The 24,544-nt window shown below is 55.8% G+C and overlaps 12 protein-coding genes across 12 annotated transcripts; 7 read left to right on the forward strand and 5 right to left on the reverse strand.

Annotated features, from left to right (window-relative positions):
* Positions 1-684: 684 nt before the first annotated feature.
* On the forward strand, positions 685-2,238 carry PALC1 (pH-response regulator protein palC; the record flags this gene model as incomplete). The annotated part of the gene is made up of 2 exons (XM_071056000.1): positions 685-1,920; positions 1,978-2,238. 2 exons carry the CDS (start codon positions 685-687, stop codon positions 2,236-2,238), a joined length of 1,497 nt encoding a protein of 498 aa, XP_070912101.1.
* Positions 2,239-2,517: 279 nt separating this feature from the next.
* MFIFM68171_00579 (Leo1-like protein-domain-containing protein) lies at positions 2,518-3,806 on the reverse strand (the record flags this gene model as incomplete). Its single annotated transcript, XM_071056001.1, has 2 exons — positions 2,518-3,495; positions 3,552-3,806. The coding sequence occupies 2 exons, from the start codon at positions 3,804-3,806 to the stop codon at positions 2,518-2,520; spliced, it is 1,233 nt and encodes a 410-aa protein (XP_070912102.1).
* A 547-nt stretch (positions 3,807-4,353) lies between these two features.
* Positions 4,354-6,042, forward strand: MOB2_1 (Maintenance of ploidy protein mob2; the record flags this gene model as incomplete). Its single annotated transcript, XM_071056002.1, has 4 exons — positions 4,354-4,376; positions 4,909-5,273; positions 5,329-5,440; positions 5,505-6,042. The coding sequence occupies 4 exons, from the start codon at positions 4,354-4,356 to the stop codon at positions 6,040-6,042; spliced, it is 1,038 nt and encodes a 345-aa protein (XP_070912103.1).
* Positions 6,043-6,568: 526 nt separating this feature from the next.
* On the reverse strand, positions 6,569-9,158 carry MNR2 (CorA metal ion transporter; the record flags this gene model as incomplete). The annotated part of the gene is made up of 3 exons (XM_071056003.1): positions 6,569-6,845; positions 6,926-8,833; positions 8,896-9,158. 3 exons carry the CDS (start codon positions 9,156-9,158, stop codon positions 6,569-6,571), a joined length of 2,448 nt encoding a protein of 815 aa, XP_070912104.1.
* A 1,168-nt stretch (positions 9,159-10,326) lies between these two features.
* Positions 10,327-10,984, forward strand: MFIFM68171_00582 (uncharacterized protein; the record flags this gene model as incomplete). The annotated part of the gene is made up of 3 exons (XM_071056004.1): positions 10,327-10,368; positions 10,434-10,746; positions 10,845-10,984. The coding sequence occupies 3 exons, from the start codon at positions 10,327-10,329 to the stop codon at positions 10,982-10,984; spliced, it is 495 nt and encodes a 164-aa protein (XP_070912105.1).
* A 376-nt stretch (positions 10,985-11,360) lies between these two features.
* On the reverse strand, positions 11,361-12,514 carry MFIFM68171_00583 (Hinge domain of cleavage stimulation factor subunit 2-domain-containing protein; the record flags this gene model as incomplete). The annotated part of the gene is made up of 4 exons (XM_071056005.1): positions 11,361-12,017; positions 12,090-12,208; positions 12,271-12,396; positions 12,463-12,514. The coding sequence occupies 4 exons, from the start codon at positions 12,512-12,514 to the stop codon at positions 11,361-11,363; spliced, it is 954 nt and encodes a 317-aa protein (XP_070912106.1).
* Positions 12,515-13,132: 618 nt separating this feature from the next.
* Positions 13,133-14,176, forward strand: PHB2 (Prohibitin-2, subunit of the prohibitin complex (Phb1p-Phb2p); the record flags this gene model as incomplete). Its single annotated transcript, XM_071056006.1, has 3 exons — positions 13,133-13,394; positions 13,447-13,802; positions 13,856-14,176. 3 exons carry the CDS (start codon positions 13,133-13,135, stop codon positions 14,174-14,176), a joined length of 939 nt encoding a protein of 312 aa, XP_070912107.1.
* Positions 14,177-14,748: 572 nt separating this feature from the next.
* On the forward strand, positions 14,749-15,249 carry UBL1 (Ubiquitin-like protein 1; the record flags this gene model as incomplete). The annotated part of the gene is made up of 4 exons (XM_071056007.1): positions 14,749-14,759; positions 14,840-14,894; positions 14,965-15,047; positions 15,162-15,249. 4 exons carry the CDS (start codon positions 14,749-14,751, stop codon positions 15,247-15,249), a joined length of 237 nt encoding a protein of 78 aa, XP_070912108.1.
* An 863-nt stretch (positions 15,250-16,112) lies between these two features.
* MFIFM68171_00586 (RNA polymerase II transcription factor SIII subunit A) lies at positions 16,113-17,390 on the reverse strand (the record flags this gene model as incomplete). The annotated part of the gene is made up of 1 exon (XM_071056008.1): positions 16,113-17,390. The coding sequence occupies one exon, from the start codon at positions 17,388-17,390 to the stop codon at positions 16,113-16,115; it is 1,278 nt and encodes a 425-aa protein (XP_070912109.1).
* A 777-nt stretch (positions 17,391-18,167) lies between these two features.
* MFIFM68171_00587 (Tho complex subunit 7) lies at positions 18,168-19,304 on the forward strand (the record flags this gene model as incomplete). The annotated part of the gene is made up of 1 exon (XM_071056009.1): positions 18,168-19,304. One exon carries the CDS (start codon positions 18,168-18,170, stop codon positions 19,302-19,304), a length of 1,137 nt encoding a protein of 378 aa, XP_070912110.1.
* Positions 19,305-19,499: 195 nt separating this feature from the next.
* RBL2 (tubulin folding cofactor A) lies at positions 19,500-19,930 on the reverse strand (the record flags this gene model as incomplete). The annotated part of the gene is made up of 2 exons (XM_071056010.1): positions 19,500-19,688; positions 19,751-19,930. 2 exons carry the CDS (start codon positions 19,928-19,930, stop codon positions 19,500-19,502), a joined length of 369 nt encoding a protein of 122 aa, XP_070912111.1.
* A 1,281-nt stretch (positions 19,931-21,211) lies between these two features.
* Positions 21,212-24,317, forward strand: MFIFM68171_00589 (Calcium-transporting ATPase; the record flags this gene model as incomplete). Its single annotated transcript, XM_071056011.1, has 3 exons — positions 21,212-21,329; positions 21,392-24,173; positions 24,227-24,317. 3 exons carry the CDS (start codon positions 21,212-21,214, stop codon positions 24,315-24,317), a joined length of 2,991 nt encoding a protein of 996 aa, XP_070912112.1.
* Positions 24,318-24,544: the final 227 nt, after the last annotated feature.

Raw genomic sequence — 24,544 nt, forward strand, 5'->3', positions numbered from 1 at the left:
ACTCGTCCTGCCACCATGGGCAGTCGTTTGCCCGTAGTCATTTGGATGCATCCGGACAACCGGTGTCGCTCTGAACCTAGCCCGTGAAGAACCTCGAATTCGTCTACAATAAACTGTCTGTAGCGGTCGTTAACGGCCAGCTTGTAAACCGGGAACTACCTATCTATTGGTCTAGATGCCTGATATAAGAGCCTGCAATGCACCATGGCGCGACAGCCAAAGCTCGGCCTATACTGTTTACTTGAAGGCTAGGTGAAATGTATGCCATGGTCATGCTAAGGAGAGCCCCGAAGTTGGGGAATTTCCGCCAGCTGCCGTGCGTACATACTTGCACGATATTCCTGACGTTGGAAGTCTATATTTGCGGTGCGCATATCGCTCAAACTCTATAGATGCCAGCTACCTGCGTCACCTAGACATGTTGTGATGCTCTGAGTGAGCATGCAAAAGAATCAATCAGTTCCTGTGAGCTCGAGCAGGGCCGGGATCTTCCCGTACAACACAGTAACAGTACCTAACTAGTGGAACTGCGGAGAGCTGCGGATGCCCCACTTCGTCGCATCGGCAGCGCAACCATCAGAACAACACTTCTTGAGTGTGGAATATCAAGGCCAGAATCAAGTGAACGTGATCTGATTCCCATCGTTCAAGTTTAGTTGAAGCTCGTTTCATCCCGCCCGAAGAATGCCGTACCCGTTCATCCTCCCGACTACCTCGTCCTTCTCCTTCTCGTCAAGCTTCACCTGCGAGTCGCACCCCTCGCTACCCCTCCAAGCTAGCACCCATCGTGGTGTCGTCCGCGACACCCTCAAAAAGCATAAACGGCTACCGCCAACATCCCAAGCGCCCTCGCTCTCATCTGTTATCTCTACCCTCCAAACCTACCTCCCCTACGTTTTCGCCATCGACGCCGGCCTCTCCAACAAACCTATCCATGCCGAAGAGGTCTCGGTCATCCTCAAGACCGCGCCCCTAATAGAATGGCGCCCGACCCTCTCCAGTAACTTCCTCCCGGGCCGTGAGCCCCCGCGAATCAAGATCCACTCCCTCGAATACGAGCTCTTCTTCGCCCTCTCCACCCTCGCAAACGCCTACACCCTCCAGTCCCGCGTAGCCCTGCAGCCCCTCTACCAAACCACCACCGCCCCGGTCGGTACCACCCAGCGCCAGACGGCCATAACAGCCGCCACCCGCGCCCTGCTCGACGCCGCCTCGATATACGACTACCTCTGCTCCCGCGCCGAGAACCTCGCGCTGAACAACGGCGCAGCAGCAGCGCCGTGCGCCGACATCTCCCCGCCCACCGTCCACGCGCTCCGCGCCCTCGCCCTCGCCGAGGCGACCCTGCTCGCCGTCCTCAAGGACGACCCCTACCCGGCCGTCGTCGCCCAGAGCCGCAACCCGCACGACACCGAGTGGATGTACAAGGCGCCCGACATCCCCAAGGTGCGGGCGCACCTGTTCGCGAGGCTGTGTCTCGCTGCGGCGGAGCACGCCGCACAGGCGCAGGCGAGCGCGACTACCGGGGGCGGGGGTGGAGGAGGAGGTGGTGGTGGCGGTGGCGGCGGCGGTGGTGGGGGAGCAGGGAAGGTGAGTGATGCGCTCGTTAAGTACCTCGATGATCTGCGCCGGGCAAGTCGCGCAAGGGCGTGTCGGTTCTTTGGAATTGACGCCGAGCTGGGAGGCCAGACGGGGACGGCGATCGCGTGGTTGCATGCTGGACTGCACGAGCTGGGGGTTGAGAGGAAAGGGGAAGGGGGGAGTAAAGGTGGGTTTAGAGGGCTGAGGAAGGAGTGGAGTGAACGGAGGGAGGATAAGAAAGTGGAAAGGGGGTTGGATTGGGGTGCGGACGCGGGAAAGCTCGAGGAGACGAGGGTAATTGAGATGTTGGAGGCAAAGTGGACAAAGCAGAATGATACGGTGAGTGGCTGTTTCTTAGAGGGGGAGTTCCAGACTGACATGTTCCCCCGTACCAAGATGCTCTCGCAAACGATACCCCCTACCGGACCGCTGCTTGCTCAGATGCCCTCGGGGCGTGAGATTCACTCTATCAAGCCATATCAACCGCCACTTCTGGGTGCTGATGTGCTGGAAGCGATGCGCACACCTCCCGATAGATCAGATGAGTACGGAGACTATCCAAGTTCAGATGACGAGACGGCCGTAGAACCCTCAGTGGTAGGGGCGTTTCCGGGGAAGTCGGGAGATTACAGGACCGGGACACCCAATTACTTTTGACCGTGATATATGAGCGTTTGGGTTACGCCCCGACCCCTGCAAAATGCTGGAGACAATGGGGAACAGCTACCCATAATTATCTCTGAACACCCAGACATTGCACTGCTGGGAAGATCCGAAGGGCCCACAGCACACGCCGAGATAACACCGGATCAAGAGCGTCTCTGGACAACAAACTATTAGGATGAAGCGCAATCATAATACCTTTTACGTCCTAATACGCCCATGACCATGCGCTAACCCAATAAATTGTTATATCCCCCGTGTCCGCTCTCGGATCTACTCCTCGTCGTCATCGTCATGGATGACGCGCCGTCTTCGACGGTTTGAGGTCTCATTTTGGGCCGGAGTATCGTCATCCTCGCCCTCAGCATCATCGTCAGGCTCAGTTGTCCTCTGCCGCTTCGGACGGGGGGCTTCATCCTCGTCGTCATCATCGTCCAAGATCTCCTCCTCCTCCTCGTCTTCCTCCACGGCCTCGCTCTCTTCGTCGCTATCGACCAGGAAACCATCGTCCATATCGTAATTGTCTGCACGCCGCGCACCGCTGGGAAGGTCGTCATCTGAGTCATACTCTGGGCGACGATGCTTCTTCTTGACGCTTCCCGGAGCGCCGCGCTTCCTTCCGGCAGCCCCAGCGCCGCGGCGGCCTTCAAGGTCGCCAATGGAGAGTGCGCCACCCTTGTACCGGCCATCCACGCGAGCAGCTGCCGTATCGCGGCGGCGCTGGAGCTTCATGCGCTCCTTCTCTGCGAGCTCGGCTTGCTTCTTCTGCAACTCTGGATCTTCATTTGTGACGATGATCATGTCGGCGCCGCGATCCTTCTTGGCGCCGGCGAGCTCCGCCTTCAACCGCTCCAGCGCATGGTCTTGGAGGTCTTTGTTGGGCCGGACTGTGAACTGCTCCGTGAGGTGGCCGACAACCAGCAAGGAATTGGTCGTCAAGTGTGCAGCTGCAGCATAATAGTGCGCATCCTGCACCTCTTGGTATGGCTTGTTGCTCGGGGGCGCCAGGGCCTTGGACTGGATCTCGTAGTGTTCTTCGCCGATCGCGAGGGTCACGGAGCCGTCGCTCCACCGGTAGATGTTGGCATTGCTCTGCATGCGGCCCATCTTTGCATCGCGGCGGAACATTATAGACGGAATGGGATTATCGGAGCTGGCATTCTCGAGCTCCCACCTGCTGGGCTGCCACTCATCGGCCTTGTACTCCAATGGGTTGAATTTGATGAAATCCGGGACCCGGAGCGAGTGCAGCTGAGTAGTTGTGAGTAAGAGCTGAATAGAGAAACCATTTGGCAACTGCAACCTACACTGCCGTCTTTGGAACGCGGAATTCGATGTCGGTAGAGCGGAACCTCTACAACGAGCTTCTCGCGGAACTCACGAGGCTCGTCGTCATCATCGCGACGGTGCGCGTCCGAGTCATTGTCTTCCCTATCCGACGCCACCTCCCGATCACTTAGGGCCTTTGCGACGTCCGAGGTCGCGTCACCGCCTTCGTCACCAAAAAGATCGTCGTCTCCATCATCGGGGATGTTATCGATGGGATCTTCGGAATCAGACATGGCGTTGCTGGTCTATACGGATGATACGGGAGAAATTAACAGCTGATTCGATAAGACGCGCATGCGGGTGTCTACTTTGATACAGCTGAGTGCCCTGTGAAACGCGAATCCGGTGTTGCCAAACGGCGATGGAGAAGGGAATTATCGGCGCGAAGCAGACAATGGCGATGCGATCTGGACGAGTCGCTCCTGTTAGATTAGATAACGTGAATGGGACACTGCTGAGTCATCATTGTGCTCCGCAGATCTGCGGGAGCCAAGGCCAGCTCTGCCTCGATAACGATAAGGGGCATGTGGCGCTGAAATGGTGGGGATGGTACGGGGCAGGCCTGGTTCAGGAGGCCTGGAACCTGAAGTCCTGAACCCTGAACTCCTTATTTCACCAGTAAACAGTTTCATGACCCAGCAGCTCGCACTTGCATTCGTTCCTAAGGGGAAAGACGGCACATTTTTGAGCTATTCCCGATCCATTTGTTTGGTTTCTCAAACGCGGTTCGACCCTTAGTTCTTAATTCCGCACTTTTTTTGCTCCGGGACTCACACCGACATGTCAAACCTCTTCTCTGGAATGTGAGTCTCACTGCCTGCATCTGTTCCCCGCAACGCGCCCAACTCCATCCATGCCAGTCTGACAAACCGTCCCGAAAACCCCCCTACGCAAAAGAGTGAGGCAGCAGCTTCTCAGGATCCAACTCTCCAATTAACATGTCTTACCTTGCAAGCAAGCGCTTTTCTGGGCAAGGCCCGGATTATGAGTTCCGCCATGGAAAGGCCGTTATGGGAAACTTTTGCTTTGGGCCCCCTTGATGTCAGCCCGAACAAGGGCCTCGAAACTCACCCAGACGTCCCCTATATATGCCTTCTGCAGCAAAGCAGCCCACGCCCCTGCACTCCCGTTAGAGATAAAACCACCGGGGGCTTTTCAGCCAGAGAGGCTCGCAAGTGTGTTTCTCCCATCGAGCTGCTCTCGCTTGAAACGTGGCTTGCGGTTAGGGTGGCACTTATGTCTGCTTTTGCGTTTCAACTCTACCGAATACCTGGCACTTCTGCTGCACACTCGAACGGTCGACCCCCACACTGTTAGCTAACATGTCTGGCGCAGCAACGCCCGCTTCCGCGGCCAGAGAAGCCCAAACTCCCCCGGCACAAGCTCACCAAGTGCCGAGCAACAACTGGCCGCCCAGGCTGCCGTCAACCCTCCCGAGGGAAGCCAGTCTTCCCCCGCAAATCTTGCAGTGAAGCTCCCACCGCTCCCAAGCTCGCCCTCACTTGCTGAGACCATCGGCATGGACCAGGCCAGTGGCATGATGCCGTCCGCCGAGGAAATGCTCGCGTCATATCACCTGCCCGCTGTCAAGCCCCTGTGGCTCAACGCAAACTATGCGAAGCACATCGTCAAGGGGAACTTTCTCACGCTGAGCGCAAAGCCCAAGACGGTTGAGATGGGAGAGTGGATCGCACACCAAGGTAGGGAGCAGCAGCTCCGGCCGGGCACCGAGAAACGCTGCTGATCATCTGCTAGTTGTTGATCACTGGAGGATGCTGATCACCTTCATCCGCCTGGTCCACGACAAGGAGGAAGACGGCTCCTCAATCTGCAACTCAAGGAGATGTCCCAAGATGTCGGCAGGAGCGTGAGTCTGCCCGCGGCCGCTTGGCCTTTCCCCCTATTACCACCGTTCACTAATCGTCCCAAAGGAATCACTCCTTCACCTGGCTCAATTCCCGCCTCCAGCCCGTCGAGATCCCAGCCTACGAGTACCTCACCCTCGTCCAGCGGTACATCTCGGGCAAGATCGACGACGCCAACATCTTCCCCACGGACCCGGCCGGCGTCTCGTATGCCGACAACCCGGCCTTCTGCACCCCGCTGCCCGACTCGGGCCAGGACTGGGTCGGCAAGCGGAGCGGCTTCCCCCAGAACTTCATGGAGACATGTCAGACCATCTTCCGCCAAATGTTCCGCGTCTACGCGCACCTCTACTGGTCGCACTTTGACGACATGTTCAGCCTCAACCTCGAAAAGTCCATGAACAGCTGCTTCAGCCACTTCATCCTGACGGCCACCACGCTCAACCTGCTCAAGAAGGCCGACCTCGAGCCCATGCAGCCCCTGATCGACCTGTGGGCGGCGCTCGGGACCTTCCCCCAGGGATCCAAGGCGTTCGAGATTGCAAACCTGCAGGTCGGGCAGCTGCTCGTTCAGAAAGCGGGCGGGCCGCCGGCCACTCAATAGGCATTGCTGTGTGGCTAGATTGTGCGTTGAAGCGAGGGGGGTGCGGAGGGGATTGAAGCGTGGTGTATTGGTGGAGATGAGCCTTTCGTAGGCGATCATCTGCTTCTGGCATGAAGAATATCGATACGAGATCGATAATAGGTTGCAATCTTTATCACCCGCACTGCCCGGGCCGTGTCTAGGCTTGTCATGGGAGGGTTGGCTCCTCGGCTGTGGATAAGTGGAATACACGGGAGATATACCCTATGGTCCCGTCATTGGAGACGGGGATCCTAGTTCAGTAGCTATCGCAGGGATAATCGGAAGGTGCTGCATGTTGCATGGACTTCGTTTCGTATAAACTATTTGAAGGATCTCGTTAAGGGGACAATTGCTAACTGTAGGCGTGCCACATCGAAGCTGAGGCCTGCTCATATGCACAGAAAGCCTCAGGAGAACGACCTTTACACTGTTACTCGTACTGTAGTACGACGGTACCATAACCATGACAGCTGGATGTGCTCAAACCAATCCTTCCCATCAAAGTTCACACAATATTATACACCCTCTTTGCGGTCCAGTAACAAGTCAGGCCGAAGAGTAACAACGCCCCGGTAATAGCAAAGAACCACTTCAAGTCCCCCTCGTATTCCTGTCCCGGCACCCACACGTTCATCCCCCACAATCCGGTTATGATATTCATCGGCAACACAATCGTACCGAGGACGGTGAGCTTACCAAGCACGTCGGCCGTCTGTTCCTGGCGCTCGTTCATCCGGAGGTTGATCTGAGCGAGGTAATTCCCATGAGAACGGGCCAAGATCCTGTTGTCCTCTCGGTCAGTGTTTATCTTCCAGAGGCAGCAGAGGGAGGGAAAAAAAAAAAAAAAAGGTTCAAGGCTCACTTCTCGTAGTGACTCAGGTTCGATGTCATGGTCACAATATGGTCCTGGATATCGCCCAAGTACAAGCCAATCTCAGATCTCGGCGCCACCTCCCAGTGCTCGTTGCACCTCTTTGCAAAACCCTTGATCACGTCCGCCTTGTTTCCTAGTAGTCGATAGAGCGACATAACCTTCTTGCGGCAATCCCCGACACGTCGGAGCATATCGCGCCCCGCCTCGGCTGATGATGGCTCCGCCAAGTCAGGCTTCTCCGAGTTTTCCCTTTTTCTGTCCTTCTGGGCTTGGTCATCTGGTGAGTGCATCTGCAAAATGGCGTAGTCTATGTCGTCTACTTCATCCTCGATGTTCTGAATGAGAGGACCAAAGACGTCGGTAATGTCGTCAATGATGGCGTATGAGATCCAGTCGGATGAGAGGATGAGGTAGTCGCGCAGCTGACGGATCCGTCGCCGTACATTGGCCGGGTGCGGAGTTACCGAGAAGTGGAAGCTCAGAACGCCTTCGCGGAACACGACGACGTACATGTTGACGGGCTCGAGGAAGTCCTTGCTGGTGTGGTCCTGGTCAAAGCTGCGGTAGTTGACAAAGTAGTAATTCCGGAAGAGTTCCACCTTCTCTCGCTGCTCTTGCATCATGATGTCCTCGGCCGTAAGTGGATGGATGCCGAAAGCCTTGGAGATGACTTTCATCTCGGCTTCGGTCGGGCTGAGAATGTCCAGCCACCACACCGGCCGATCACCATATCTGGGCGGTTTGACGGCCTTGCCTTGTTCGGGCGACTTGAAAGGGTCCGGGCCGGGGGACTTGAGCCGTGAAGGTGTATGATCTTCTGAATCGTGCTTGGGCTCGGTTGACGCGGCGGTTCTGTCGCTGCCGCCAGAGTGCTTCCGCTCGGCAAAGTCCTGAGTGGTGGTTGCGAGAGATGGTTGTCGCGACGGAATTTTGGGGTCACCGATCTGGCCACCTAAAACCTGATACAAGCCATTACTATCTTCTCCGTCTTCCGCCTCGTCCTCTGAGGAGTCTGAGAGAAGCGGAGGGTCGGGAATGAACAGCTCCTTGAAGGTGCCCCCGGGTTGGACCAGCTCCGAAATGGTTTGACTGTGGATGGTGCTCCGGAACTCTTCGTTGAAATAGGTGAATCGGTAGGGTGCTTCCTCCTCGGCTTGGAACCAACCCCGATTGACGGGCCTTAGCCTCCCATTAATCAACTGAGGCTCCGTAATCTTCTTGACACGGCGCTCCTCGCTCCGGCCTTCCTTCTCGAATCGACTCCATTCATCCAGAATCGATAAATCGGGCCATTTCCCACGTCGCCTCCGGGCTCTTATGCGGTGTGCTGCCGGGTCACGGGGAGCAAGCTCGTCATCTGCAATGTCTGAGAGGCCTTCTTGGGGAAAGCATACGTCTTCCTCAGCTTGTAGGGCGATGGTCTTTCTTCTTTCCAATGGCGATGGCTGAAAGCCTCCCCGATTGTCTACCTGATCCGCACCTCCCCTCGGCGACCGTTGGCCGCTCTCAAGCTCGTCCCGCAACAGTATATCGCCGAAGCTCATATCCATACGGTCGGATGGGCGCAATGACGGTGTCCCAGGAACAGACGGCGGGTAATTGACGTTGTACGCTTCGTTCATTGGACCAAGGAGCTTCTTCTTGCTGCTCGCCCGGCTCGAGTTGCGCCGGCTATCAGGGCCGGCCCTGCGAGGAGCTTCATTCGACCCATAGCCTCCGAATGTCTCGCTTCTTTGGTACACCGGGCTGGAAAGTAGGGGCGCTCCCTCGTCGTCTTCCTCGTCCCCGCTCTCGCCCCTAGCTGTTCCAGATCTCGTGCCAGGTTGCGGGAGCGGGAACGATGCGTTAGCCGTCATCATTGACGGGCGTCTGGGCCTTAGGAATGGCTGCTGGCCCCTGAAGCGTGAATGATTAGTCTATCCTAGGAGCATTCAAGGCCAGGGGCAACGCTATCTCACCTATGGTCTAGCAGGGCCTCACTCTCGATACTGGTGGCGCTGAGGTTGTGGTTTGGCCTTGCATAGAAAGCCTCGGAGTTGACGCTGTCTTGGGCTATTTCGTCTGGAGGGAGAGCAAACGACTTCCTTCTCGTCTTCTTTTTCTTCCCGCCTCTATGATTCTTGCGCCTCCGGGGGGCGTGACTGGCAGACGCAGGATGCAGCGGGTTTTCCAAAGTCGCGCTAGGCACGTCCGGCGGCTTCTGTACCTTTGACGAACCCATTGGGGGACGATTGTTGAGACTCGGAACGAACCGACGTCACGGGGTTTGTGGACCCCGGCAACCAGAGGCAGCGAGTGTTATTCTGGGGCTGGCGTAGCGGAATGCACAGGTACCTGCAGTGTTCGAGCCCTACATTGATCTCTGCCAGCCCTGGATCTCACGGCCGATGATTCGTGCCGGCCGCACGCTGGAAAGAGAGCGTTGAATGGCGGGATGGCGTGGGGAGTTTTCGCAGAAGCAGCTAAGGCCTCTGGGTGCGATTGGCGCCACGTGGGTTTCCGGGAACTGGGGATGGTAAACGGAAGAAAGAGATGTTCGTTTTGACGAGCGGCACCAACAGAATGGGTCTTCAAGAGGCTAGCAATGACTCCAGAAACGAAATGAAGTGTCGTAGCATGGTCTCGGAAAATTTAGCCGCACTGGCATGCTTGGGGCAGCCGTTAGCAGAAGACAATGAAGATGCTAAAGGTGGCGCTGCCGATTAACCAAGTTCAGGTGATGTCAGCGAAATACGGAGCGGTTGAGGGAAGCGTAGCCGTTGATTGGCTGGAATGGGGCAGCCGGCGGGCCGGACAAGGCTGAAAAGCTTGGAGTCCTCCTGCCCTGTGCGGGGTGGCAACCCACGGCTACCCCCGCAACTCCAAGCTCTGGCCTCGGCACTCGATCATATGCGGGAACTGCCTTGCTGCCAATAGACGCTCTAGTTCAGCATTGAACCAGGTTATCCCGGGCTCCCCAGCCCGGTGATGGCTTGCTGCATCGGGGAGAAAAGGAAAGCTTGTCTAATATACCAGGCTGCCCGCAACTACGTGTAGGTGACAAGCCCAGTGCTCTCAGCACGGTGCAGACAGCTAGTAGGCAAGTATCGCTGATAGCGGCACTCATCATGGCTTTAAGATACATGATCCGCTCTAGACTGGACCCTGTAAAAACTGCTGCATCCAATGGACATGGCCTCTTTCTGCCGACATTGTGCCTAGGTTGATGCCGCTCCTCACCCGGAGCGGGGAGTGAGGGGCCGCAGGCTAAGGTTCCGGGCAGCTCGGATTCAGGGGAAGTTAGCGAGTTCTCGCCTCTCATCGAAAGTTAACTTCTTCCATCTCCCCTCTTTAAGTCTACGTCCTTGAATACCTACGCAACGTAATCTCCAGCCCTACCTTCCGACACCATGGCTCATTTCCCCAAGCTCATCCCAGCCTTTACAGTAAAAGTAAGTCAATCTCATCAACCAATGCTATCAAGCAACCAACCTTCTTATTCCGCCAAAAAACACAGGTTGCCATTCTGCCACCGAGTTCCATCAGCCCCTCCCTGACATTGGTCCCCTTCTCATCGACAGGCGGCACCATCGTCTCGGAGCCATCCTACCCCATCAAGTTGAACGCCGCCATCGAGCACGGCGCAGACTATATAACAGCTGCGCCTGACGGGCGGTCCGTCCACCTCGATGTCAACGCCACCGCCCGTGATCCGGCCGCGAACGGTCTAATCAGGATCAAGTACACTGGGAAGATCTCGACGACAGGGCCGGCCGGGAAGGTCCTTAGGGGCGAAGCAGGGGCGGCGACGACGGATTTTGGGGAGGCTTGTGAGTTTCTAATGCTTAGCGTTTTTCTCACTCTTTGTCCATCGCTGCCTACAGACCAAGGGCAGAGGGGAGGAGCTTGGGCTAACGAAAGTATACAGTTGTGCACTTTGAATTTGAGACGGGCATAGAGTCAATGGCGGCCCTACAGGAAAAAGTTTACGTTGGATCTGGGCGGTTCATTCTGGAGCCGGACAAGCCGGTAATTGTTGAGTACAAGGTCAGCGAAGTTACTGCGTAGGGTGACCTGGAAGGCTGGACAGGCGTGCGTGTTGCTGCAAATCTCGTCCGGCTAGTTGAGCCCATGTCCGTTGAGAATGTCTTAGTAATCTGTGTGCCACACCTTTGACTTGGCCACGAGCATGAGTTTATCTACGAACCTCAAAGAACATAAAGATAATTGAACACGCGCGATTTATCCAAGCAAACACCCGCAACCATATATTATTCTGTTTGCTTGTGATAGTTGACATTCGGTGTATCGTATGTATTCCGCTTGACGCCCACCAAACGCTCTGGAAAAGAAAGGCAAAGCAAGCCAGCCATCCGGTGCTCTCTTAAACTCCATAATAAAGGCTCCCCCTTGTTCGCCCTTGTCATGGTCCCCAAAGGGGTTCCTACCGCCGCGTCTGCGCCGCATAGCTGGCCCGAAGCGCCATGATTTGTTGCCTTTCCACCTCAGGCAGCTGATCAATCGTCTCTTGCGGCAGCTCCATGACAGCGCGCATCAGCGCCTCGGGATCTTGTCCCGCCGGAGCCGGAGCCGGAGCCGGGGCCGGAGCCGGGGCCGGAGCCGGGACAGGAGCAGCGACAGGAGGCGGCGGTGCGTAGCCACCAGCCGCCGCTACGGGCATAGGTGGGGTGCCTGTCGCCCCGGGGTATGTCCCTCCGTAGGGTGCTGTTACCGGGGGGGCAGCTGCGACGCCGCCACTTTCCAGGACAGAGTTGATAGCGTCCGGCGAGACGAGACCCATGATAAGGAGTGCTTGGAAAATGGCATAGCTTAGCTGCGGCGCCTGGTGGAGTAGTTCAGTGGCGCGGGCCGGGTCGGCAGTTGCAAGAGTCTTCATTTGCTGAAGGATGTCAAGGAGCTGTGCCGGGGGGAGCGTGTTAAGGGTGCGAGAGATGGCGTCGGCGCAGGTCACTCCGGGGGGCAGGTCCTTGCCCTGGGGAAGCGGAGGAAGGGAAGGAGCACCGCCTACAGTAGGAGGCATGGCGGCAGAGCTGCCGTTGGCGCCCGGAAAATTTTGGTATCCGCCGGTTGGAGCGCTGGCCTAAAGTAGGGGGTGAGTTAGCACTGCGGGGCGTGATTTGTGAGAGAGCAGGCATTTAGTGGTGAAGCATACTGTATTATCTCGGTCACGGTTATCGTCATCACTAACCGTCTCGTTGCTAAAGTCGACACGGAGTTTGCGTCCCATGATTTCGTAGTCGTTCAAATTCCGAACTGCTGATGCTGCAGAGTCTGGAAGAAATAATTAGGGACTGACGCTTTTCCCGTATCGCAAATGGTAGGGAATCACGCACCGTAATCGGGAAACTCGGCAAAGCCGAATCCTTTAGGGCGGCCGGTCTCGCGGTCATAGACAAGCCGGAAGTTAAGCACTCTGCCGGCACCGCTGAAGATTTCGGTTATTTGCTCCTCGGTCAAGCCTACATGGCGCGTCAGTCGAGCTTGATTTTGACGCGATAAGATCAGATGACAGTGACGGATCTCACCATAGGGGATATTGCCCACAAACACAACGCGTGAAGGCTGCCTTGTAGACATGGTGACGACTGGATGCTCGCTCTGCAGGCGGCCGACTCTTGTGTATAGATAGACTGCTACTAATTGGATATATGGAGTGGCAATCACGGTAACGATATGTGAGAGATGCGGCCACACGATGCAAGCGCGGTGTGCTGGGGAAGATCACCTCTGGGGCTCGGGAGCAGACCTGAATGGGTCGGGCCAAACAAAGGCAGCAGGAGAAACAATGGGATTTCACCACGAAGAGTGGGCTACCGAAGCAATTGGATCCTTCCAATGTCTCTTCCCTTCCAGTCCAACGCGGACCCCTTGAGGCTCCTTGTAATCGAACCTGAACAGGGGGAAATAAGTGTGATATTATGGGTTGCTGAGAGCTGGAAGATGTGTTTGCCGCAAGAAAATGGTTTATCACCTGTGGATGCCAACGCCCTGTGTTCCAGCTCAAATGGGAACTTGCCGTGAAGTGCGACCTGGATGGGTGGCCTGAGCTTTGGGGTGCATGGGCCTCTCAGCCCACACGTGAGTTGAGCTTAGATAATGTACGTGTGTTGCAAGCCAAGCGCAGCAAGCTCTAAGCTCTTTCTCCACCACGCAAACCGAGCTACAGGGAGTCGTCGCCATTGCACCACAGACAAGATGGCGAACCGCAACCCATTCGAGGAATACGCCAACAAGATCCGAGAGGCTGCCAAAGCCGGCGGTCGGGGAGGCTTCCCACGCGGAGGAGGCTTTCCAGGCGGCAGACCCCCTCGGGGTCTCGGCAGCGGCATTGCTGGCCTCGTCCTACTCGGCGGCGGCGCTCTGCTCTTCCAGAGCGCACTGTTTAACGTCGATGGTGGCCACAGAGCGATCAAGTACCGGAGAATAAACGGTGTCAGCAAGGACATTTATGGCGAAGGTGCGGCGCATGCTACGTCTGTCAAAGTTACATCGTTCTGACGCGACAGCAGGCACCCATTTCGTTGTCCCGTGGTTCGAGACTCCAGTTATCTACGATGTGCGAGCAAAGCCGAGAAATGTTTCCTCCCTCACAGGAACGAAGGATCTTCAAATGGTCAACATCACCTGCCGTGTCCTCTCGAGACCGGAAGTCTCGGCTCTCCCGCAGATCTACCGCACGCTAGGCGCAGATTACGATGAGCGCGTCCTTCCTTCCATTGTCAATGAGGTCCTCAAGAGCGTTGTTGCTCAGTTCAATGCCAGCCAGTTGATCACTCAGAGAGAGATGGTTGCCAGGCTCGTGCGCGAGAATCTTTCCCGAAGAGCCGCACGGTTCAACATCCTCCTGGACGACGTGTCCCTGACAGTACGTAATCGTAAGAGCTTGGTTTTATACCGGTTAAGCTAATGCGGATGCAGCATCTTGCCTTCTCCCCGGAATTCACAGCGGCTGTCGAGGCGAAGCAGGTTGCGCAGCAAGAGGCCCAGCGTGCCGCATTCATTGTCGACAAAGCACGCCAAGAGAAGCAAGCCATGGTGGTGAAGGCACAGGGTGAAGCTCGATCAGCAGAACTTATTGGTGACGCTATCAAGAAGAGCAAGTCATATGTGGAGCTGAAGAAGCTGGAGAACGCCCGGACGATCGCACAGCTTCTCCAGGAGGCCGGTGGCAAGAACAGGTTGCTCCTCGACTCCGAGGGCTTGGGCCTGAACGTGTTCGAGGAGGGCGAGAAGAAATAAGCCGAGGCAGAGGTCGATTTCGGAGGCGAGGAAAATCCCCACTGTATGCGTATTGGACAATGACCGACAGTCCGCAGTGTAACAACATCCATAATGGCACGTCGGAATGATTCTGGCTTTGCAACAATGGCAATCTATCTCAATGCACAGGAAGCGGTAATTTTGAGTTTTGGGGGCGAAGCTATATATATTTATTTGCCTAGGTGTGATCGACACGAAACAAACGCATCAGTTGACGGGAGGTCTCCATTGCAAACAGGCAACTGCTTCCGGGTCGAAGGCGCAATACCTACGCAGCAAGGCTGACATATAAAGGCCGATCAGCCAACTCCCCAAAGTTTAACGGTCCCACTCTTACCGCAAGTTACTTCTTGCCCCACTACCCCTCCTCCGTCACTCGCAGCTGCGACTGCAACTACGAGTCTGGCTTTCAGTTGGATTACACTTCTCGAGCCCTACGATCTGCCAACTGTGGGCCTTCAAGCGACTTCCGCTTTCATCTTCGCGAATTCGCCTCCCCCCTCTCAGATAAACGCCGCCATAAAAGCTTGCTGTGCCGTGAAACCGCAAAGATGCTTATCAAGTACGTCCGCGGTTTCCCCCTCCAAGTTCCATGCTATCTTTGTCCCTGGGTAGTTAGACATACTAACCCAGACTACTTAGGGTCCGCACACTTACCGGCAAGGAGATCGAGCTCGACGTCGAGGGCTCCGACATGGTACTCACCCATTTCCCTTTCCGCCTTCTTCCTTCCGCGCGGGGACTAACCTACCACTCACCGGATGCAGGTCTCGAAGATCAAGGAGCTCGTCGAAGTAAAGGAGGGAATTCCGCCCGCCCAGCAGCGTCTGATCTACGGCGGGAAGCAAATGTGAGCCGATCCCTCATTCAGCTTTCTTCCTGTCTCGCCTTTTCAGTGTTCCCAAGGCAGCGAGCGGCAAGGCAAGACAGAAGCAGTCTGCTAAACAAATGCCAAAACAATCAGGGTCGATGACAAAACCGCGGACGACTACAACCTCGAGGGCGGCGCGACACTGCATTTGGTGTTGGCGCTGAGAGGTGGGCGGCGATGAGCTGGTTGGGCGGGAGAAGGGAGGACGGAGAAAGAGGATCGACGTACTTGGAGCATCATAGCCCCCCCGGCAAGGGGCAAGAGGCAAGAGGGACAGCACATCATCAAGCGTTTTCGTTTTACCAGGAATGGAACGGGGACCGCGAATAGAGAGTTGAGTTTCGCCTACGCACCGAACAGCAACTGGCCAAGTCACATCATGTCCGTTGCTTTGGTATTACGGCGCAAGCGCTGCCAGCAAGCGGTGAAGCGGAAAGAGGGAGTGTCTTCTCGAGGGGCTCTGGGAGTTAGCGGTGCCTACATATCGTGTCTGTCTTTGAAGGGAGAACATCGTCCCAGAGTCGTCGATGACCACCCGCCTTAGCCTACTGGTCAGAAATGCAGAGGATTATTTATCAAGAATGTGGGGACTCCGGTCCCTCTTACAAATACATTACTGGTGAGTGGGCGTGATGTTCACAGGTTTACCAATGCCAGGTAAGGCGTGGAAAGACCATTTTCTCGCACAGGGTTACCGTACAAATTATCACCAAGGAGAGAGAGCATTGGACATTCCATCTGTGCTCGTATTTAGCTATAGTATCGCTGGGTATCGCTGGGCCACGCTGAAGCCGATCCTAACTCCGGCCTATTAGACCGAAGACCATGCTGCTCTGTCCTAGTGCAATGATAATCCCGTTCCGTCGTGTCCTCTCCATTGCCCATGTCCGATAAAATAAAACCTAACTCCGTTCCCTAAAGAGGAAAAAAAATGGAAAAGAGAGTTCCTATATGTGATCATGACCAGATGCCGCCCTGATTGACTGTCTCCTCCACGAGACTCCGATTCCAATCGTCGCCCTCCAAGTGCCAGCCAAGGATAAATTAGCGATGGAATCGCTTGGATTTGTCAGTCCGCATGCAGACGTCAAGGAGAGGCCTCTTGCGCTTCAATTGCATGGGCAGACTAGAAGAGCCGGCCGGTAGTTGTGGACCAGTGGACAGATCGGCGGTGTGAGGGGTGGGCTTTGGGGGAGCCGCACCTGGAGATGTCTGGCCTGCGGGAAACGTCGGTGGCGCATCTCTGGTGGATGTCTTTGGAGGTGACTTGGCCGTTTCGGTAATTTTGTTCGCGCCTGGAGCCGCCGAAAGGCCACGACGCCTTTTTGAGGCTTGTTTGGGTGTTGATTGCGACTGAGAAGGGACACTCTCCTCAAGAAGCTCAACTGATAACGCTCCATGACGAGAGGGGCTGTCCGAAGCTAAGTCGCCAAACAGGTCATCGTACTCGTCGAGCCCATCGCCGCCATGTCCGCCTTGGTCTTCATCATCACTGAATCTGACAATGTTGGCCGTAGCCGAGCTCTTGTTCTTGGGAAGCTGGTCCTCCCTATCGTTGAGCGCGGGCGTCCCAGTAGCCGTGCGCTTGATTTGGAGAAGGCGAGCCCCTCTTTCCTTCATCTCGCGCTCTCTCGCGCTCATGCTTTGAGGCACCGTTTTGCGGGGTGCCCGGATTGTGCGAATCTCTGGGTTGGCTTGGAGCGCAATCCTAGCATTGTTGAGCATGGCCTCCGGCGCGTTCTTGATTTGCCCGGCGGGAACCTGCAGTTTGCCCGTCGGTGTTGCGAGTTTGAAGTGTTTGGCCCTTGCAGCCAACTCCGCCCTCGTCTTTGACAGAAATGTTTGCTTTTGACGGGGTTGGAGAGACCAATGTCGAGAGGTCCGGGGCCCAGGTGGTTTCGGAAGGCGCAGGTTCCGAGACTCTTTGGCAGAGATAATGACGGCTCGATGGGAGTCTCGCTGCTCCTTATGCGCCGCAAGGCCCTGCTTGAGTTTCTCGGTAGCGGCGGCATTGGCTTCCTCCTCGAGCTTCCGATACATTTGCCAAACTTTAAACCATGATTTTGGGCTTTCAGGAACGAAGTTGTGCTTGGACGAGAGAATCGGAAAGTCTTTCTTTATGATCCGCTGCCAGTGCTCTGCCGTAGCACCGTAGAGGTCATCACTGTCAACCTCAAGGGCGTGAAGGTGGTCGGCTGTCTTCACAAGTCTGAGAAGTGGGCTGACAAGTTCTGCTGGCAGACTTCCAAAGCTTGTAATATTCTTGATGTTGTCGATGGCAACCGCCATGCACATCTCGGCGAGAGAACGAGGCCCAGGCATTATATGAGCTGCTCACGCCAGAAGGGCGACTGCGCAATGTGGGAGTGAAGATGTGGGAGGATTGAAGTAGCTGATGAATAATCGGTGGGTATGTATCAAACTCCTTTGAACGGTATTGTTGGAATCTACTAATGCAGACAATAGTAGTTGGCGACTGCGAGTATGTAAGCGAACACTACGAAACCAGACCAACGTGGTCCAGACGAGCAGTGGTTGGAAGGAACCCTCGGACTATATATAGGATGATCAACGTCACAATTTCAAGCATCGTTGGCAAAACGAGTCGGCCGAATGTGGGAGAATCGGGTGTTTCCCGTGCATTGCTACGGTGAAGTGAACTCGGAGCACCGATGCGTTGGGATCCGTGAGTCGTGCACGGACAAGCTGTGGCGGAGTACGTGCGATTCCGTCACAAAGCTGTGTACGGAAGTCGACAAAGCAAACTGTGATGTCTACTGTACAATACCACAAGGGGCACTGTACGAATTGGCTGCAGCACCGCTGCCAGTCGTACTTGTTAAGCGCGGAATGAGCCCCGCGATTCTGTGCTTGGATAGGCACTGTAAATCTTTCACAGTTCATATAGCTGTGTAACACTGTGTGCTACCGTCTATCGCAAAAGCTTAGTTCCTGCTACACGAATCTGATATTCTTTCTTGAAAAGAAAAACCACGGTACTCCGCGTGTCAAACGAAGAGACCAAATCTTTCTCCATATCACTGTTTTACTCAGCAGTCTCTGGCATCAATCACCCAGTTCGACAGGCTGGAAACCAAAATGGCATCTTGGGGGCTCCTCGACGACAAAGAGGAAAACGAGCTACACAAATCTCGACTGCTCAACGTAGAAGAGAAACCGTTCAAGCGCGTAACCAAACGCCTCAATACCCTCCACTCGATAGCAGTCTCTCATGCGCGCCAGGCGGCGACGCCGCCCCCGGAGAGTAACGGCCCTGCTGGTCACACCGACCATGATGGGACTTCACCCGCCCTCGGCGACGACGCCTCGGCCGACCTTGCACAGCTCAAAGAAGACATTACCCTCGATTTCGCTGCCTTCGACAGCAGCATTGCCCGCCTGCAATTCCTCCTCACGGCTAACGAACGCGAGCGGGAACGGTACGCTGCCGAGCGCGAGCGTATCCTGAGCACCTCGCAGTCGGTCCGCGACAATACGGTGCAGCTCCGCATCCAGCTGGACCAGGCGCGCGCCACGCTCGAGCAGCGCCGCAAGTTTGACGAGCTGGCCGACTCCATCACGAGCAACAATTCGCTGCGGCCCCGCGCCGAGCAGGTAGCCAACCTGCAGAAGCTGGAGGACGAGATTGCCGAGCTCGAGGCCGAGAGTAAGACTTACGCGGCTACGTGGCACGAGAGGAGGGATCAGTTTGCTAGGATCATGGACGAGAGCATGCGACTGCGGAGATTGATCCGGGACGAGAAAGAGGAAGTGGAACGTCGCGAGGGGATGGATGACGAGGGCGGGCAGACGCCACGGCCTTCGGGCCTCGCAAGCGGAAACGCAACGCCAAGACCGGAGAGCGGGCTGTTGCCCAAGAGCGGCGTTGAGAGCGGTGAGGCTGTCGGCACGCCACACCCATTGTCTACGACAGGCGGAAGGACGCCCGCTCGAGAGAGCCCTGCTCCGGGACAGGAGAGTCAGTCGTTCCTCAAGCCAAGATTCGGTCTTGATGGAAGTTTTTCACAAACTCCCAGCCATATGGCGAGCCGTGAGGGGTCCGTCGAGAGAGAAACCAAAACAGAACAAGACGAGCTGGAAGAGGGAGAAGATGTGGACATGGGTGAGACAAAGGGCGACGAATCAGAGCCTGACAGCCCGTTGACACCACCTCCGGCTGACGATACGCCGCAGATAGTGGTTGATGGTCAAGAAGACAGGATGGACACGACTTAGTCCCTCGCGTCCAATCGAAGCGGCAGGCGAGGCTAGCAGGCCCGAAGGGCCGGGGAGCGGAGAAAGGAGAAGTTTAACGAAAGGGCAAAGTGAAGGCGGCATCTGTATCCTACATGGAAGCGATCTAGCCCATAATCATGGTTGCATTGTATTTGCTTGCGAGCCCACCGACCTCACGAAACGGCAAACTCCTTATTACCCCTCAGCCTCCGCTGCAAGTTTCTGTCCGGACTCGAGCGCCTCCCTCGCCTTTTCCAGCTCTGCCTCTGTCCCAGCCCCGTCGCTCTCCGAGATGGCAATCTGCTCCTCAAGCTTCTGCACGGCATCTGCGATGCGCTGTTTCAAGGGCCTAAACACTGCCTTGGTCTCCTGCAGTGCGGTTTGCTAGGACGGGGGTTAGGGTTAGTTCCATGATATACAAGTATGGGCAAAACGGTCGAGCCCACCTCTTGCCTGAGAATATACTCTGCATTACTATCCAGGTCCGGGCTGTTGGCCTCGATGTCATCCTGCAGCTTCTTGATGCGCTTCTCCTGGTTGGCTAACTCCTTGTGGTAGTAGGACTCCTCCTTGACCAGGCGGTTGACGGACTGGGTCGCGATGCCAAGGGGCGTTGGAGGGGCCATTGTGGTTATGTGATGGTAAACAGCAGAAAGGTAACTCGAGGGGCTTATGAATGACTTATGGAAGATTCAAGATAGGAACTCGCTCCGTTGAACGTAATCAAATGTGGTTTCTGCCTGCCCAACTGTGTTGTCGACTTGGATGAAGTGGGGTTGGCGGGGTAAATTTTCTGGGTTGAGATTCCAGAGATTTGCGTGTCGCCTTCACAGGAAACCCCATATTAGATTCAGTCTGACCAACATCCCATCTTGTACGGCAGTTCTCAACCTCGAGTCTCCCTGGTTATCTCGTCCAATGTCGAGTCTCATACCAAATACCCTATTCCCCGTAGGTGTACTCGCGCCATCTATCGGCCAGTTTGGATGGTTCGGTCCTCACTTTACCTCTATCGTCACACTATATCCTACAACCGTGACCGCTGCAAAGGATATAATAATACAATTGAGGCAACAACGTGCCCGAACAATCCGGCACGCGGCTCTGAAATCTCGCGCCAGTGCGAACCAATCAGATACCGTGCTTCGAGACCCCTTCTTACATCGAGGCTGTGGCAACTGTCTCTGCTGGTCCCAGTGCCAGAACATTCCACATCCCAACCCCACCGAGCAGGAAGTGCCGTGGGTTGTGGTTGGCCTGTTTCGCTTTTGACCTGACCGGGTGACCTATCCTCGTACCAACGGGCTGACAAAATCCTGCATCTCGGTTTGCACTATGCACCTAAAGAAAGACATCATCTTGCGTACTGTAGTGCTAGTAAGACTCGGTATGCAGATGTCAAATGCCAAAGTCGTCAAACTTGTCGTGCACAGTGCAACACCTGAATAAAACCCGCTCCCTGCTGCTGTCCGATTGGCTTCCCCCGCGCTGGGAAAGCCGCAACGCCCGAATGATATGCAGGGCTGAAGCCGGATCTAGCCATGTCGGGCGGATGCTTGGCATGTCTTAGCATGACCAGGCGGCCAGTCAGTGTCAGACTCCACCCAACTATGTGCAGAGAGGCGAGCCTTGAACTGGACACGTCGTGCATATGGGATTTCTGGATTCAAATACGGCTGGACTCACGGCTAGACTTGTCTAGGTTACAATTCCGCTCGTTTTCGTCGGCGTTTCCTTGACGAGGCCGTCGTCCGGATTTTCTTGGCTCATGGTCCTTTTATAACTTTTCTTGTTTCCTTCGATTGGAAGCATTTTTGGACGGATTTCAGGTTTTAATTTCCCATTCGAAGCCGCTCTTCATAAGACATCACCCCCGCCACCAGCCGGGGCCCGGCATTGCCGCGACCATGGAAAACGCTTTCGCAAGGCCGATCGATGAGGTGCTCGGCACGCTAGGCGTGCACCCGGCGACTGGCTTGACCGATGAACAAGTCACTAAATTACGAGCCAAGCATGGGAAGAACGGTATGTATGCAGTGCGCCCCAAAAACATGCTCCTGTCCGTGGCTGACAGCGTCTCCCTCCAGCAATCGCCGAGGAACCACCCACTCCTATCTGGGAGCTCATTCTCGAACAATTCAAAGACCAGCTAGTCATCATCCTTCTCGGCTCGGCTGCGATATCTTTTCTGTTGGCTTTTTTCGAGGAGGAGGGCGGGTGGAGCGCATTCGTCGACCCAGCCGTCATTCTCACCATCCTGATCCTGAATGCCGTCGTCGGAGTGTCCCAGGAGAGCAGCGCCGAAAAGGCGATTGCCGCACTACAAGAATACTCGGCCAACGAAGCGAATGTGTTGCGCAATGGACAGATCCACCGGATCAAGGCTGAGGAGCTCGTGCCTGGCGATATCGTCGATGTTTCTGTCGGCGCCCGTATCCCCGCCGACTGCCGCCTTGTTACTATCGAGAGCAACAGTTTTGCCGTCGACCAGGCCATACTTACTGGAGAGAGCGAAAGCGTGGGGAAGGACTGCCGCGCTGTTGTCAGCGACCAGAAGGCGGTGCTGCAGGACCAGGTCAACATGCTATTCTCGGGAACGACCGTCGTGACTGGTCACGCCAAGGCCGTGGTTGTCTTGACCGGCTCAAACACGGCCATCGGTGACATTCACGAGAGTATTACCGCCCAGATCTCTGAGCCGACGCCCCTGAAGCAGAAGCTCAACGACTTCGGAGACCAGCTCGCCAAGGTGATCACAGTCATTTGCGTCCTGGTCTGGCTCATCAACATCCCTCACTTTAGCGACCCGAGCCACGGAAACTGGACCAAGGGTGCCATTTACTACCTGAAGATTGCCGTGTCGCTTGGCGTTGCGGCTATCCCTGAGGGTCTTGCCGTTGTCATTACCACTTGCCTTGCCTTGGGAACCAGGAAGATGGCTGCAAAGAATGCAGTGGTCAGGAGTCTACCGTCTGTGGAGACGCTCGGCAGCTGCAGCGTCATTTGCTCCGACAAGACTGGCACTTTGACCACGAACCAGATGAGCGTTAGCAAGATTGTCTATTTGAACAAGGATGGCACCGATCTGGAGGAGTTGGACGTCGAGGGCACGACATTCGAACCCAGAGGTGATATCAAGTTCCAAGGCAGGGTTCTCTCAGACATCGCCCAGGAGGCGAGGACGGTGCTCCAGATGACCGAGGTCGCTGCACTCTGCAATGATGCCCGGCTCGATTATCACTCGCACTCAGCAACCTATTCCAACGTTGGCGAGCCTACCGAAGGCGCTCTCCGAGTCATGGTCGAGAAGATTGGGCCCTGTGCTCCGGCGGATTGCGACCCGAAGGACCGCGTTCACTACGCTAGCTCCTGGTACGAGAAGCAGTACGATCGCCTCGCTACCTACGAGTTCTCGCGTGACCGCAAGAGCATGTCAGTTCTTGTTCAGAGCGGTACCCAGCAGAAGCTTTTTGTCAAGGGTGCTCCGGAGTCCATCATTGAGCGGTGCACCCATGCCCTTCTTGGACGTGATGGAAGGAAAGTTCCGCTGGATCGCAATCTCGCCGATCTTCTTCTGAAGGAGGTCGTCGATTACGGTAACCATGGGCTCCGTGTCATCGCTCTGGCCAGCCGTGACCAAGTCCAGCATGACCCGCTCCTCCACAAGGCCAAGTCCACCACCGAATATGCCGCATTGGAGCAGAATCTCACTCTTCTCGGTCTCGTTGGCATGCTAGATCCCCCGCGTCCGGAGGTTCCTGCTGCCATCCAAAAGTGCAAAGAGGCTGGTATCCGCGTCATTGTTGTCACGGGCGACAACCGTAACACAGCGGAGACCATTTGCCGTCAGATCGGCGTGTTTGGGCCATATGAGGACCTGACTGGGAAGAGCTTCACCGGCCGCGAGTTCGACAATCTCAGCCCCAGTGAGCAGCTCGAGGCTGCCAAGAACGCGTCCCTCTTCTCTCGCGTTGAGCCGACCCACAAATCCAAACTTGTCGATCTGCTCCAGTCGCTGGGTGAGGTTGTTGCTATGACCGGTGACGGTGTCAATGATGCACCTGCTCTCAAGAAGGCTGATATTGGTGTGGCCATGGGCTCTGGCACGGATGTGTCTAAGCTCGCGGCCGACATGGTTCTCGCCGATGATAACTTCGCTACGATCGGGGTCGCCATCGAAGAAGGTCGCTCTATCTACAACAACACCCAGCAATTCATTCGCTACTTGATCTCGTCCAACATTGGCGAGGTTGTCTCCATCTTCCTGACGGCCGCTCTGGGCATGCCTGAAGCTCTCATCCCTGTCCAGCTCCTTTGGGTTAACCTTGTCACTGATGGTCTCCCGGCCACTGCCTTGTCTTTTAACCCGCCGGATCACGATATCATGAAGCGGCAGCCGAGAAAGCGCGATGAAGCCCTGATCGGCGGATGGCTATTCTTCCGTTACATGATCATCGGCACCTACGTCGGACTTGCCACGGTTGCAGGATATGCCTGGTGGTTCATGTTCTACTCTGGGGGACCGCAGATCAGCTTCTACCAGCTGTCGCACTTCCACCGGTGCTCGGCGGAGTTCCCCGAGATCGGCTGCGAGATGTTCACCAACGACATGGCGAAGGCCGGCTCGACCGTCTCGCTGTCCATCCTGGTCGTCATTGAAATGTTCAACGCCATGAACGCCCTCTCTTCCAGCGAGTCCCTCCTCACGCTCCCCGTTTGGGAGAACATGATGCTCGTCTACGCCATTGGCCTCTCCATGGCACTCCACTTTGCCCTGCTCTATACCCCGTTCCTGCAGACCCTCTTCTCCATCCTGCCCCTGAACTCAACGGAATGGAAGGCGGTGCTCGCTATCAGCGCGCCTGTAATGTGAGTCCTCCCCAGTGTCAGTGAACCCCGTGATCATTGCTAACTTTTTACAGCCTCATCGACGAAGGGCTCAAGTTTGTGGAACGGACGTTTTTCGTTCAGACATCGGCTAGTGCGTTGCCCAAGGCGAAGAAGGAGCAATAGAAGGGCTGTTAGAGGTACCGCATCGTATAAACGAGTAGACTTTGTATACTAGAATATCACCTAGCGTTGTAAACCAAGGGTAGATGTACTGGTTACTTCGAGTGCCAAGCGTATGTGGCCACAGGGCCATGATAGATGAATGTCTTGCGGTCTCTCTTGGAGATCTCGACCATGGTGTCTCGAAAAGCCCTATTGGTACAGCGCCCCGTCTTCCCGCGAACCCCGCC

This window comes from Madurella fahalii (assembly GCF_045866475.1).
Source record: "Madurella fahalii IFM 68171 DNA, scaffold_1, whole genome shotgun sequence".
NCBI classification, from domain to species: domain Eukaryota; kingdom Fungi; phylum Ascomycota; class Sordariomycetes; order Sordariales; genus Madurella; species Madurella fahalii.